This window comes from Balaenoptera musculus, chromosome 12, assembly GCF_009873245.2.
Source record: "Balaenoptera musculus isolate JJ_BM4_2016_0621 chromosome 12, mBalMus1.pri.v3, whole genome shotgun sequence".
NCBI lineage: Eukaryota > Metazoa > Chordata > Mammalia > Artiodactyla > Balaenopteridae > Balaenoptera > Balaenoptera musculus.
In genome coordinates, this window is record NC_045796.1 from 26,131,927 (window position 1) to 26,144,452 (window position 12,526).

The 12,526-nt window shown below is 46.6% G+C and overlaps 1 protein-coding gene across 3 annotated transcripts in view; it reads right to left on the minus strand.

Annotated features, from left to right (window-relative positions):
* The window catches only part of ARFGEF3 (ARFGEF family member 3), a 207,729-nt gene that overhangs the window by 55,522 nt on the left and 139,681 nt on the right, over positions 1–12,526 (minus strand). For all 3 annotated transcript variants that reach the window (XM_036871783.1, XM_036871784.1, XM_036871782.1), the window contains 8 exons: positions 12,047–12,154; positions 11,481–11,696; positions 11,208–11,318; positions 9,296–9,446; positions 7,124–7,441; positions 4,681–4,814; positions 2,155–2,300; positions 374–553 (listed from right to left, as the gene is read on the minus strand). In XM_036871783.1, coding sequence (XP_036727678.1) covers positions 374–553; positions 2,155–2,300; positions 4,681–4,814; positions 7,124–7,441; positions 9,296–9,446; positions 11,208–11,318; positions 11,481–11,696; positions 12,047–12,154 — 1,364 coding nt within the window. The remainder of the gene's footprint in view (positions 1–373; positions 554–2,154; positions 2,301–4,680; positions 4,815–7,123; positions 7,442–9,295; positions 9,447–11,207; positions 11,319–11,480; positions 11,697–12,046; positions 12,155–12,526) is intronic.

Here is a 12,526-nt window from a genome sequence, read left to right on the forward strand (position 1 = left end):
TTTTTAGTAGATTTCAGAGACAGAGAATCTGTCTGTGTTCCTAGCCCACCATCATGCTAGATAAATATGAAGTCTCTAGCTAGTTTCTTTACCATCTGTCTCTCCGTAGAGAATATGAGAGTGGTTACGGGTATAGGCTAGGTATGAGAGAATAGACTATTACAGCTAGATTGCCTGGTTCAAATCCCAGTTCCACCAATCACTCATCACGAATCCTTAGCTAAATTGCTTAACCTCTTCTTGTCACAGATTCCATATAGGCTTATTGGAAAGATTAAATATGCAGCACTCACAGAACAGTCCTGCCAGTGCCCTCAACAAGAGCCAGCAGGCTATGGCAATGATGGCAGCACTGCTACCGTGACACACTGACCTGGTCTTGGACATCCTCGTCACACAACTCCAGCTGCATGATACGCTCAAAAGGTCGGAAGAGTGCTTCATTAAAGTGAAAATGAGGTGGCTCACTCCAGTCAGTGAGAACCTCCGTCAGTATATCATGGATGAAGGAAACTGCCTTCTGAGACACATGTCTTTCCTTATGGCAGGCAGCCTGAAAAATTCAGAGAGTCAAACACCCTCAGGACTTCAAGCAACTAAGAATCTGGTTCTGAAGGTCTTCCTAACACACCTTACTGTAGGGAGGTGGAAGCAGCAATTCTGCTAAAGTAAAAGATTTCAAGGGATAAATATCAATGAACAGCACACTAAATTGCATTTTAAATAATTTAACCAACTGATCAGACACATCTCCAATCTCACTTTGAAGTTTCTGGAAAAATAAGAGTTTCTAATAATTTCTTCTTCTTTTTTCCTGTAACGTGACAGTTTTCTTGGGTGGTATAGAACATGCTGACTAAAGACACCGGAACCTAGTCTGGAAACCACCCATGGTCTCATTGTTAGCCATGCCCCAAACATATGAAGATCAGATGTGACATTTGTCCCTCAGGGATGTGGGATGATGGCACCAATACAGCTTTAATTGGCTCACATCTTTGTATCCGTGTCCTTTAGTGGTCCTCTCCCACACTGACCCTGGGCTTGGATGTGTGACTTGCTTTGGATAATGGAACAATAGCAAATATTGCGTAAGTAGAGAATTGAAAAGCAATTCTGATTTGGGGTTTGCCCTCTTGCTTTCCTTTGGAATCCTAAGAATGCCATGTGACTGAGCCAGGGCTAGTCTGCTGGAGGAGGAGAGACCACATAGAGAGGACCATCATCTGCCCAGGCTTACCAGTCATGAACCAGCTGGCCCCAGTCTTTGCAGAGGCTGACCACAAGTGAACACATTAAGGCCAGCTGAGATTAGCCAAGACTGGCCCAGGCTAGAAGAGCTGCACAGCTCAGCTTGGATTTCTGACCCAGAGAATCATGAGCTAAATAAACAGTTATTGTTTTAAGTCACTAGGCTTTGGGGGTGGTTTATTATAGTATCATACATACCTGATATACTGTTTCTCCATAACTATTTTTTACCCCCTTTCCTTACTAGAATGTTCTCAGGTTAGTAAATTTATTTCCCAAAAATACTTTATTTTATGACATAGCTCTACCAAGTAAGTGCTAAAGGACTATTTGGAATAGTTATCACTGTGAAACAGGGCAACAATTTCCCCATCATCTTAGAAGTAGCCAGTCATCATGTATTGAGGTGCTTAGATGGAGTTACCATAAAATCTATCACATGGACTGCTTTCTTTTGGAGAGTCAAAGGGGTCCTAGTTAATTTTGTTGGGAAAACCAGGATTTATGCTTCCCCTACTTAGAAGGCACTGCCCAGAATATGTTTAGCGATTAGAAAAGAGAGCCTGGCAAGAACAAAAGACATTGTTATATTCATGTATAAAAATGAAACTCCAGACTTAGGTTGATAGCAGACCATGAAGTATAAGAAACTGGCAGTGTGAGGTGTCTAGGTGAGTCACATAGTTTTAAAGAAAGAGGGTCAGAGTGATACCAGGGCAGTGCTGCCCTTGGGGCAATTCTTCAGGTGCCATAAGGTATAATCAGAGAACAAAGATGCTTACGACCAGGTGATGGGAACCTTACTGCTGTGGCCACAGTGTCCTTTGTCCCATGCTGACTGGAGACCCCTGTGCTGGCTCTGCTGCAAGAGGCCCCTGGGCTTCCCACTTTCCAGGTGCTCACCTCCACCAGGTGCGGCGCCACAAGACTCCAGCAGCGCATCACGTGGAGCAGGGGCCTCGATTTGCTCCGCACGATCCTCAGCATGGCGTCCCCGAGGCGGAACAGGTGGAGGGCGCTTTTTCGGTCTTGGGTGGATTTCACTTCTCCTACAGGAAGGTAAGACCATGAAAGCCATCAATCCAAAACTCAGAAACAGTTTGACCTGTTCAAGCATGGAGAGAGGATGAAAATCAAAGAGCCGTACTCGGATCAGTGGGATTATTCGGTATGAATTTGCCAAGACAGGAAAGGAGCCTGGATTGAAGAAAGAACAGGTGATTCACTTAACAAAGCCAGGACCCACCTCTCCTGTTCACTGTAGCATCCCTGACATTTACAATTGTCAGGCAAACAATGCCTGTTGATAAGGAGGAATGATGTCGTGGTTAAGTAGAAGGGCCAGGGAATCGGCTGCCTAGGCCCAAATCCTGGCTCCATCATGTAGTAGTTGGGTTACGATGGACCAGAAGTTTACCTCTCTAATCCACACTTTCTCATTGTAAAAGTGGCGATGATAGTATCTACTTCTTAAAGTTACTTCAAGGATGAAATGTGATAACGCTCATAAAGTACTTAGCACAGGGTCTGGCATAGACTGCCTACCACACACACTTAGTTATATTGTTACTGTTGTTACCGTCCCCATCCATTACAGCCACCATCCACTTGGTCAATGCTTAATGGTACCTCTGAAGCCCTTGCCAAGCAGGTCAGGCCCCTTTGCACCCAATAACATGCGATCTAACCTCTGTCTTGCTTCCGTACAATCCTTGCCTACTCGGATCTCTTGCTACTTCTCTGCCACTGTCACCTTAGTCTTCTCCACTCTCTTTTTGCTCATGTGCTCCTGCTTCTCCCATACACCTACAAGATACTGATCACGGTCAGCCTCTTCCAACCAGAATGTGCCTTTCTAAGTAGTCTTGCTGTATCAAATAAACTTCAAAATGACAGCAACAAAAATCATTGACATTTACTGATTGTTTACTCTGCATCAGACATTGTGTTGGTTCTTTGTGTCTTTAATCACTTTTACTTTTATTGAAGTATAGTTGATATACAATGTGTTAATTTCTGCTGTACAGCCAAGTGATTGAGTTATACACATATGTACATTGGTTTTTATATTCTTTTCCATTATGGATTATCATAGGATATTGAATATAGTTCCCTGTGCTATACAGTAGGACTTTGCTCTTTATCCATCCTATATATAATAGTTTGCATCTGCTAATCCCAAACTCCCACTCCATCCCTCTCCCACCCCCCACCTTGGCAAACACAAGTCTGTTCTCTATGTCTGTAATCACTTTAATTTTAAAAGCAACCCTTTAGAAGTAAATGTAACTACTGCCATGTACGGATTAGAAAACTGAAGATCAGAAAGGTGAACCAACTTGCCTAAAATGACGCAGCTGGTAAGTAGTGAAGGCAGCATTTTAACTTGGATCTGATTGATTCCAAAGCCAATGCTTCTTCCCCCTAGGTCTGCTGCCTCTTCCTGACCCTCACTGCTCGTGGTTTTTTGTAAGCTCAGAGTCTGCTGATTTCTCCATAAAGAAGACTTTGAAAGTGGTCCCTGGGCTCAGAGATGCTCTGGCAGTTGGCTGGATCTGGGAAGTTGGCTTTATACAGCTAAGGTTTTAAAGTCTATTAAAAACTCACGGGAAAGGACTATGGTTCTCAAATTAGAATCTGCAGTAAGAATCAAAATTCCTGATGATGGAAGGACCTCGGAGGTTGTGCACTTCAACCTGCCACCACTGCAATCCTGGCACACGGCTCTGTGACTCTGCCCTGGGGACAGCGTACTCACTGTTACAGCACAACCACCCTGGCTGCTGATGGACAGCTGCGTTTGTGAGCAACCTGCCACCCACTTGGGACGCTTGGGTGATTCAGTACAACTCTACCCCCTCTTCCACGTGTTGGCCTTCAAGAGGGCCTTCCTTCATCTGGCCTCATCCGTGAAGACAGCGATACTGACCCACTGTTAAAGGGATATGCCCTGAGAGCAGTTTTTCTAAGAGTGGCCTGAGGCTTCTGTCAAGCCTTCCATTTTTCTCTCCCAGGCCCTTCTGAAATTAGAAGCTGCTTCTGCAAGCAGGCTGGACTAAGGCAGGTGTGTGCTTTGTGATATGGAGAGGAGTTCCTACCCTCATGTGAAGCTATCTGCACCCTGAGTAGCCACCCCGTTTCTAGATCACAAGCACAAGATTTAGCAGAACACAGTCCGGCTCCGGCGGTAATACCCGCAACAACGGTGGCAGCAACATTTCCATTCACAAAGAATGATACCCCGCCCAAACCGCCAACCCCCATCCGCCACGATCATGCCTCAACACCAGATGACAAATTTTCACTCGAGCCAAGGTGACTGTGTACGAAGGGAATGTGGGTTCAAGTCTTCAGGCAGGCTGTTGGTATCAGAGATCTGGGCTGTTTCCTGCTAACCTCATGGCACGGTTTCTGCCGGGAAAGAATTACCTGGCATTACCAGTGAGTAATCAACCGTTTCTGTGACGGAACGGAAAAGCTGGAACTGCGATGCTTTCTTCAGCTGGTAGAGAAAACCTCCCAGAGCCATGAGGTTCAACTTATCTGTAGCATCTTCAAAGAGCCTGGATGAAACAAAAAGACTTGTTACTTAGAAACAATTCAGCAAAGTCTTTATGGCAGAATGATTATGGTAATTTTCTTAGATGTGATTAATGAAAATGTGTAAACACTGTAAAGAAATGTACAGTACTATTATATCTCTTATTACTGAGTACAAGTCTACTCTAAGATTCTAATCTGAAGGGTACAGACCATATTTAAAAAAATAATCTTTGTAGCCCCATGGCCTAGCTCAGCTGAGATGGGCACTCATAAAACATTTGGCAAGAAGTTGAAAGATGGCAAAGCATTGCTCCCAGAAACTGAAACACTGGGAATGGAATTCTTACAATTAGCTTCAATTCCATAAGCTATGCTAAAGAAAAAACTCAGCAAATTAATCAAGGCTTTTGTTGGGCTACAATTGGCGAGTTTAGTGCTGGGCTTGGCTCTCAGGAGGATTCAGAAGCAGAGTAAACTTGATCTGTAAGCCCCCCAGGGCCAGGGACTGACCTTCTCACCCCTCTGACTCATATACCCAGAGCCGTGGACGTGGTGAAGCTCAAGTATGTACTGGAATAACGAATATTCCCTAACATAAAGGACTTTGCAGGTTCTTTTTGTTTTCCACTCTGTTGGGCACAGACATTTCTAGAAGGATTAGGGAGAAGGAGGTAAGCACAGGTAGCAGGGCTTAGAGGAGGGTCAGAGGCTCACTGGAACTTGGAATGTTGGGATCAAACACCGGTTTATGTGGCACATGAGGAATGAGGCGAGCCAACCTCCCTGTGCTCCGGGGTCATCCTGATGCCTGCCCTCCAAATCCGTGGTGACCCCAGAAGAGCAAGCAGCCCTATGGGGTGCCATGTTCTGGGTAAGGGAGAGTGTCTCCAATAGGAACTGAATAACAAAGCCCTCGTGAAGGGATACTACAAGGCACACAAGTTTTAAGATGGGAATCAGTGGATTAATCATTCACAAATTATCTAAACAAATATATTTTTCTTGTGTTTTCTAATTTCAATTTCAACACCATTTGGTTTCTGGATCCCATTAATCATTTCTTCTTCCTCTTTCCTAGTAGGAAAAGAGTGGTGAATATTATATCCCATCTGACACCTGTATGCCACTTCCCAGCTTCCCAAACACTTTCACAGCCACCTTGTTGGATAGACAGGAAAAAGGGATTATTGTACCAGGTTGGTAGCTGAAGAAACTGAATCTCAGTGCAACTATTCACACAGACTCAACCCTGCAGCTGGTTGGTGTCAAAGCCAGGAGTGAACTCGAGTCTTCTGAGCCCAGCCAGTGACGCTCCCCCCACATCTCTACGCCCTTGCTGTCCGTCCTCCCACGTGAACTTCACTGCGCCTGTGCTGGGTCGGCTGGGGCACAGCTGCCAGGTGTGGAAGAGTGAAGTGGGATGGTCTCCAGGTGAAGGTGACCAAAGCACGTTCCGCATCAAGAAGGGCCACCTCAATTCAGAAAAGCAGATAACAGGAAAGAGGGGGCTCATTCTTGTCTAGTTTCATGTGCAGCCACAGGAACAAGCAGCCAAATAATCACAATATATTATCGTTTGTACATAGCTCACAAATAATAGTACCTTATTGTAATTTTGCACAGGCAGAAAGAAAAACCTTTTTGAAGACAAATTGGGACAACTGTTGACTTTAGCCTTATTATACTAGGGGAACAAATGGTATACATTAGTCTTGCAATAAATTCTTAAATGTTTTAAGATTACATTTTCTCTAATAAATATGCTTTTTTTTTTTTTAAAAAAGGAGAACCACCTAACAGTTGGAATTACTGCTGATTCCTCCCTCTACATCTTAATGTGACTTCTGGGCATCAATTTAGATCACACTCCTGGGTGCAGGATTTTAAAATATTATCATAAAAATAGCAAATGTTTACTATTTGCCAAGCTCTGTCCTAACTACTTCCAGCGAACTAATTAATTTAACCTTATGGCTAGCCTGTGAGAGTTATGATACTTTATGGCCCTATTCTACGATGAGAAAGCAGGGCCTGTGGAAGTTGCCTGTGGTCATAGAGTAAGGGCAGAGCCTTCGCCCCGGGCTGCCTGACCCCGCCCCCGAGCCTCCAGCCTCAGCCACTAGACAAAAGAGTTCATTGTGAGTGTTCAGTGTGATGGCAGACAGAGACGTACTTGAAAAAAATTACAAGAGGCTGCAATGACTGGCTAACAAATCAAGTTGTCCTGGGGAGGATTTTGAGAGCAGAAGAGAAGCATGTGGTGTGGCCAGCAGACGATGGGTGCTCTTTGGGGGGCAGCCCCCCGGGGCGTGGCGGGAACAGCGCGCACCTGTCGGCCTGGGTGGAGAGCGTGAGCACGACCTTGGCGGCACTGCTGCCCGTCATGAGGCTGCCCCCACGGAAGTCGGAGGCTCGGCCTCGGCTGCCTTCCCGGACGAGTTCCTGGATGGAGAGGGGCTGGATGACGGGGGCCGCGCTCAGGGAGCTCCCCTGCTCCAGGCTCTGCTCTTGGGGTGAGCCCTCGCTCTCCGGGTCCCCGAGGAGGCCGCCTCGGGGGGTCTTCTGAGGCTGGCTGATGGTCAGCGGGGGCTGAGAGGTGCCGTCGCTGAAGTGGGTATGCTCCAACGTGCCCACATACTCGCACACCCTGGAGAGAGTCACACACAGCAGCCGTTGAAAGTTGCAGCTCAGCCGGGCCCGCTCTGGCGACCCCACAGTGAGATACAAAGGAGCTCAGACGGCCTTACAGTCCTCCTGAATTGTCCCCCTTCCTCTGGCGATAGCCACCTCTCTCCCCCTCGCTCTCCACTCCCACTCCCTCTCTTCCCGCTATACAGACTTTTGTTTGAGTTGGACCAGACAGGCTGGAGGTGGGGTAAGGACTCCTCGGTGAAAGTCTGGGAACAGAGCTCTGTTTATCCAGGTACGTCCTGTCCAGCGCGCTGGCTTATCAGGACTTAGGCTGTTTGCGTGAGTTTTCCCAAAGGGTCCTCTTCCCTCTCTCTCGTGCTCTAGTCAGGACTCGGGAAACACCTCCTTAACTTTGAGATCCCAGAATGAGTGCGCATATGGCGGACTGGCCCTCTGGCCACAGTGGGCCCTCACTCAGGGGTTCCATGCAGCCATGTCCCCCTGGGACCTGATAGCTCCACGTAACCACTACTGGGGCAGGGGGTGGGGCGGTCACCTAATCACGGTAAACTCAGAGAAGAGTCACAACACATGGTACAGCTGCCAGCTTCCAAACTGTGCCCAATAGGACCTGGGACTAGAGACCCCCTCATCCCAGAATAAGTCCAGTTACTAGGAAAGACTATCCTGGATAATCCACTCTGATGTTCCATAATCAGGCCATTTTTTGACTCCATAGAAATTGCTTGGGTGCTATTTAAGTCTTTCTCTTTTTCTCTTTTTGCCTGTGAAAACAATGGAGAGTAGCGGGTCACCAGCCTCCACATTAAAACCCATTGTGCTCCAGGCCGATTCATGCTGGCCCTTTCACATGTCCCTCTCAAGATGAGTTTTTCAACCCTAGAATGATCTTTGAAAGTCGACCAACACTCACTCAAGGCTGTATTTGCTCTGAGGATGATAAACAGAACCGAGATGTGGCCAGTGCTCTGGGCAAGATCTGGATGCCTGAGCCCCACTGCGGCCACCATCCTGCTCCCGACCGTCCCTCCACCGCTCGGCCAGAACTGAGCTTGTAGAGGATGGGGTGTGTGCTGAGGAGATGGGCAGAAAGCCGCAGCCTCCCTGTGCCTGCTGCGGGTGGACAGTGGTCCTTCCTTTGTCCGAGGTCCACCCGACCGCCAGTGCCAGAGAAGGCAGGCTTTTCTTCTAGATCGTGGGAGGACTGTGGAGCTCTCGCTTTGTTTTTATTTTATTTTGCTGTGAACCGTGTAACTGATTGGGAGGTTCTTTTTACTTTGATACTACAAAGCCAAGAGCCAAACTTTTGGCTGTCTTTGACACTATGTACTATTCTATTTTTTCCTTTGTCTAGCTAAATTAAAAGTAGGCAAACTGTACTTATTACGTGTCCATGTAAGCTAACAAAAATCCTCCTTTCAATAAAAAGGACATTAATAAACATGCAGCCATGTTATGTTGCTGACACGTGACCAGCTTTCAGATCTGCCTGGTATTCACCTAACTGACGTGGCCTTTTACCAGCCTCTAGTTAAGAATCAGTTTTCCTTCCCTGGGATGATGTTATCTGCCTCTCACAGACAATGTCAATGATAGTTCACACTTTCCTAAATTCAGTTCTGTCACTCTGTTCTCTGAGACATACGTTCAGTTGGGCCCTTATTCCCTCTTGTCTTTTTAACCTCTCATTTGGGGCTTTTCCAAACTCCGTGAATTACTGTGATCTGTTTACGTGCTGGCAGGTGCAGGGTTCTACCCCTTCCCCACGGCAGGCCCCCTCCCCCCCCGCCCCACCCCCACCCCCGGCAGGCGGTGCCAGGCCCGCGGGGGTGGGGATCCGGTCACACACCTGAACACGTGTGGCCAGCAGTCCGGGTTGTGACTGCCCATCTCCAGGCCGACACTGAGGATGGCGTCCATGCACAGGACGTGGGCTGCGTGCAGCCATACCCCCTGCAGCTTCCCGATCTGCTCCAGTTTCTGCTCCACTTTTAGCTTCACTGCGTCAGAAAGACATTCGCTAGAATAACAGTCCAAGTAAGGGAGACAGAAGGCGAGGGAGAAAGGAGGGAAAGGAAAGAATGTGCTCTTGGGCAAGGGCAAGAGGAAACAGGAGATGTCACTGGATGTCACTGGCAGCGAGCTCTTCAATGGCAGGTCCCCGAGGCTCATCATGCAAACTACCCAGCCCACAGGCCCACAGACATTGGTGACCCCAGCCCCGGGGTTTCAGAAGTCCATGGATTCTGAGCTGGTAGGTACAGTTCCTCTGGGCCCACCCCTGGGATCTGGGTCAGTCACAGCAGTGAGGATGGGCTTCAAGGGCCAATCCCAGCTAAAGCCATCTGTGCCCAGACCCATCCTCTGCCCCTGTGTACTCATATTGATAATAAGAAAGAATTCCTGGCCTTCCCAAGTCCTCTCTGAGGTTTATTTAATGTTAGGTGTTCATGATGATCGTGTAAAACAACATATGTATGTACACACTCAGCACCATGATGACCGCTTTATAACTGAAAATTCCCATATCATTTCACTCCCTGAGTTTACGTTTATACTTGTGATCTTCAAATAATACTTTTTAAATTGTAGATAATGAATGAGAAAGGATGCAGAAGGTGACTTAAGATGTCAATTATGCAAAATGCCAAGGCAAGGCCAAACGACAGCATCCTGCATGAATTGAGGTGTCCAGTCACTGGAAGATGGGTCTAGTGGGAAAACTGAGCAATGGTCCAGAACCCAGAAACACAGCACGCTCACTACAGAGGAAGCCAAACCATGCTCCTACTGTGAAGGGCAAACTGATGTTTAGCAAAGCATCATTTGTCTCACGGATGGGATATTGATTTTATTTTTTATTTGTCTATAATTCAAATACTAGCTCTGGTTTAATAGTTTTTGAAGAACTTTAAATTTAAGTATTTTTATGTAACTTATAGTTGTACATTTTAAGTAAAAGTGTGATACCCTTTTGCAGTTAACACTGGGGATGTGTAAGAGTTGCTTTGTTTTCACATGATTCTCTCTATTACTCAAGTTTGAGGAACACCAACCTAACCTGTTTTTCTCAGCTAAAGATGTGCTGACTCTTTCTGTGACTACCTATTTTATATACCTGATACATTGTTAGCACAAGTTGGACCAAGCTTCCAATTTTTCCTTGTTTGCTGTCTGCCATTTATCTTCCATTGCTATTAGAAAGGCTATTCTCTTTCCTTATATCTAGATAACCATCCACTTCACTGACTAATTTTAACAAGTTAAAAATCAACCCTTTCCCAAGTTCACAAAGCTCAGGTTTTTCTCTGACAAGAGCAAAGTCTTCCTGAGCCTCCTCTCAGGGATTCCTCCATCCATTTGATTCCCCCCCTTCAGAACCCTGGCCATTCTATCTTTCCCACTGTAGCCTGAGGGGGTCCTCAAATGTGCACCCTGGGAAGCTTCAAAGCCAGTGGCCAGAGGATGCCACAGGTGTGAATAGCTGAGCCAGGTGGGCCTCTGGCTAGCAGCCAAGTGCACTTTCCTAGTCGCCAGGAGCCAGTATGTCTCTTGTGTCCAGAGGGACCTATTGTGAGCAGTCTGGAGCGTCAGCCATGTAAAACTGACCCAAGCCTGTTATCCAGCGGGATCTCATCACCAGTGGTATACAATACGCCGTGTATCACACATGCAACAGGGATAAGTGTGTTTGCTCGTGTGTGCGGGCACGTGCAGACTTCACATAGGCACCAGGTGGATTCTAGCCCTTCTGCTGTTACCTTGTGCTATGGCATCACCGGGTTCCTGGATTTCCCTTTCCTCTTTCTCTTCCTGGACACAGGAGGCAGCTGCCATCTGGGCGAGGGCTGACGCACAGTTGGCTGCAACTCCTTTAGAGGAAACAAGCAATTACCCCTTAACTGAGTCTATTCTCTAACCACTCACCTGGCAGAAGCACTTCTAAAAGACTTGGTGTCCACTAGGGCCGTTCCTAATGTGTTCCTTTGGAACACCCCTTGGGCCACGGGTCAGGGATACCACGTCCGCCATACCTAGAGCACAGCTCAGCCGCGCTGCTTTCCGCAGCCCATCGAGGCTCATGCAGATGGCATCGCGTTCTTTTTGGTTCTGTTCTTTGATGCCTTCAGCTCCCAGAATGAAGGCCAGCCCTTTGGAGCTCCCCGCCATTCGGCCAGTCAGGGGGGTTGATAAAGTGTCGATCAAGTTCTTCCAGCAGCCAACCAGAATGTAGCGAGCGAACGCCACACCTAGAACGTGAAGGGCTGTGGGTCACCTTCCGGAGATAAAACAACCTGGCAATGAATGGCCTGGGATTCTCTGACCATCACATTAGCATTATCGAGCCGTGTGCAGTTCTACTACAGGAAATACAATGGAAAGGGTTATATCGTATCGTATTGCGTTACACTTTGTGCTTATAAATAATGAATGTTGCATCAGCAGCTGGATGATGCTAGTAACGTCCATCAAGTATTTTTCTGCCAAGATGAAATCTTAATTCATTTACGTCAGTACAGAAAGCTGCCACATCATAATTTAATTGCTGGTAACACACGCGATGGATGTATATTCATAAACTCAAGACCCAAGTCACTACCTGCCACCGTGGAGTCATCAATTCTCCTGCCCTGGGTGAAAGGAGACTCCGTAGAAGCTGAGGTCATCAGCTGCCCTCCAATTGCACTGCTCTCTAAGCCATCGATATCTGTCAAGGAAAAAGGGCAAGGTTTTTTTCTTTCTTTTTAAAGAACACTCCAGTCAAAAACAAACGGCTACCACAATATTCATTTTCTTCCCAACAAATAGTCGTGGGATCTGTTATGTACCAAGTATGTAGCAACCTTTTATCAGAATATTAAAATTTTTGTTTTATCCATTCAGTACAGTTTTCTTTCATTGCTAGAGCATTCTTCTGTTAGGCTGATGGATTTTTTTATTTGAGAAAATAAATTCTGATACCTCTGTTGCTAGAAAATCTATTGATTTAGAATATTTTGATCTTTGCACACTCGCTTTTATTCAAAATCGTGGCATTATTCCCACATTTTATATGTACAGGTTACTCCAACATGGATCT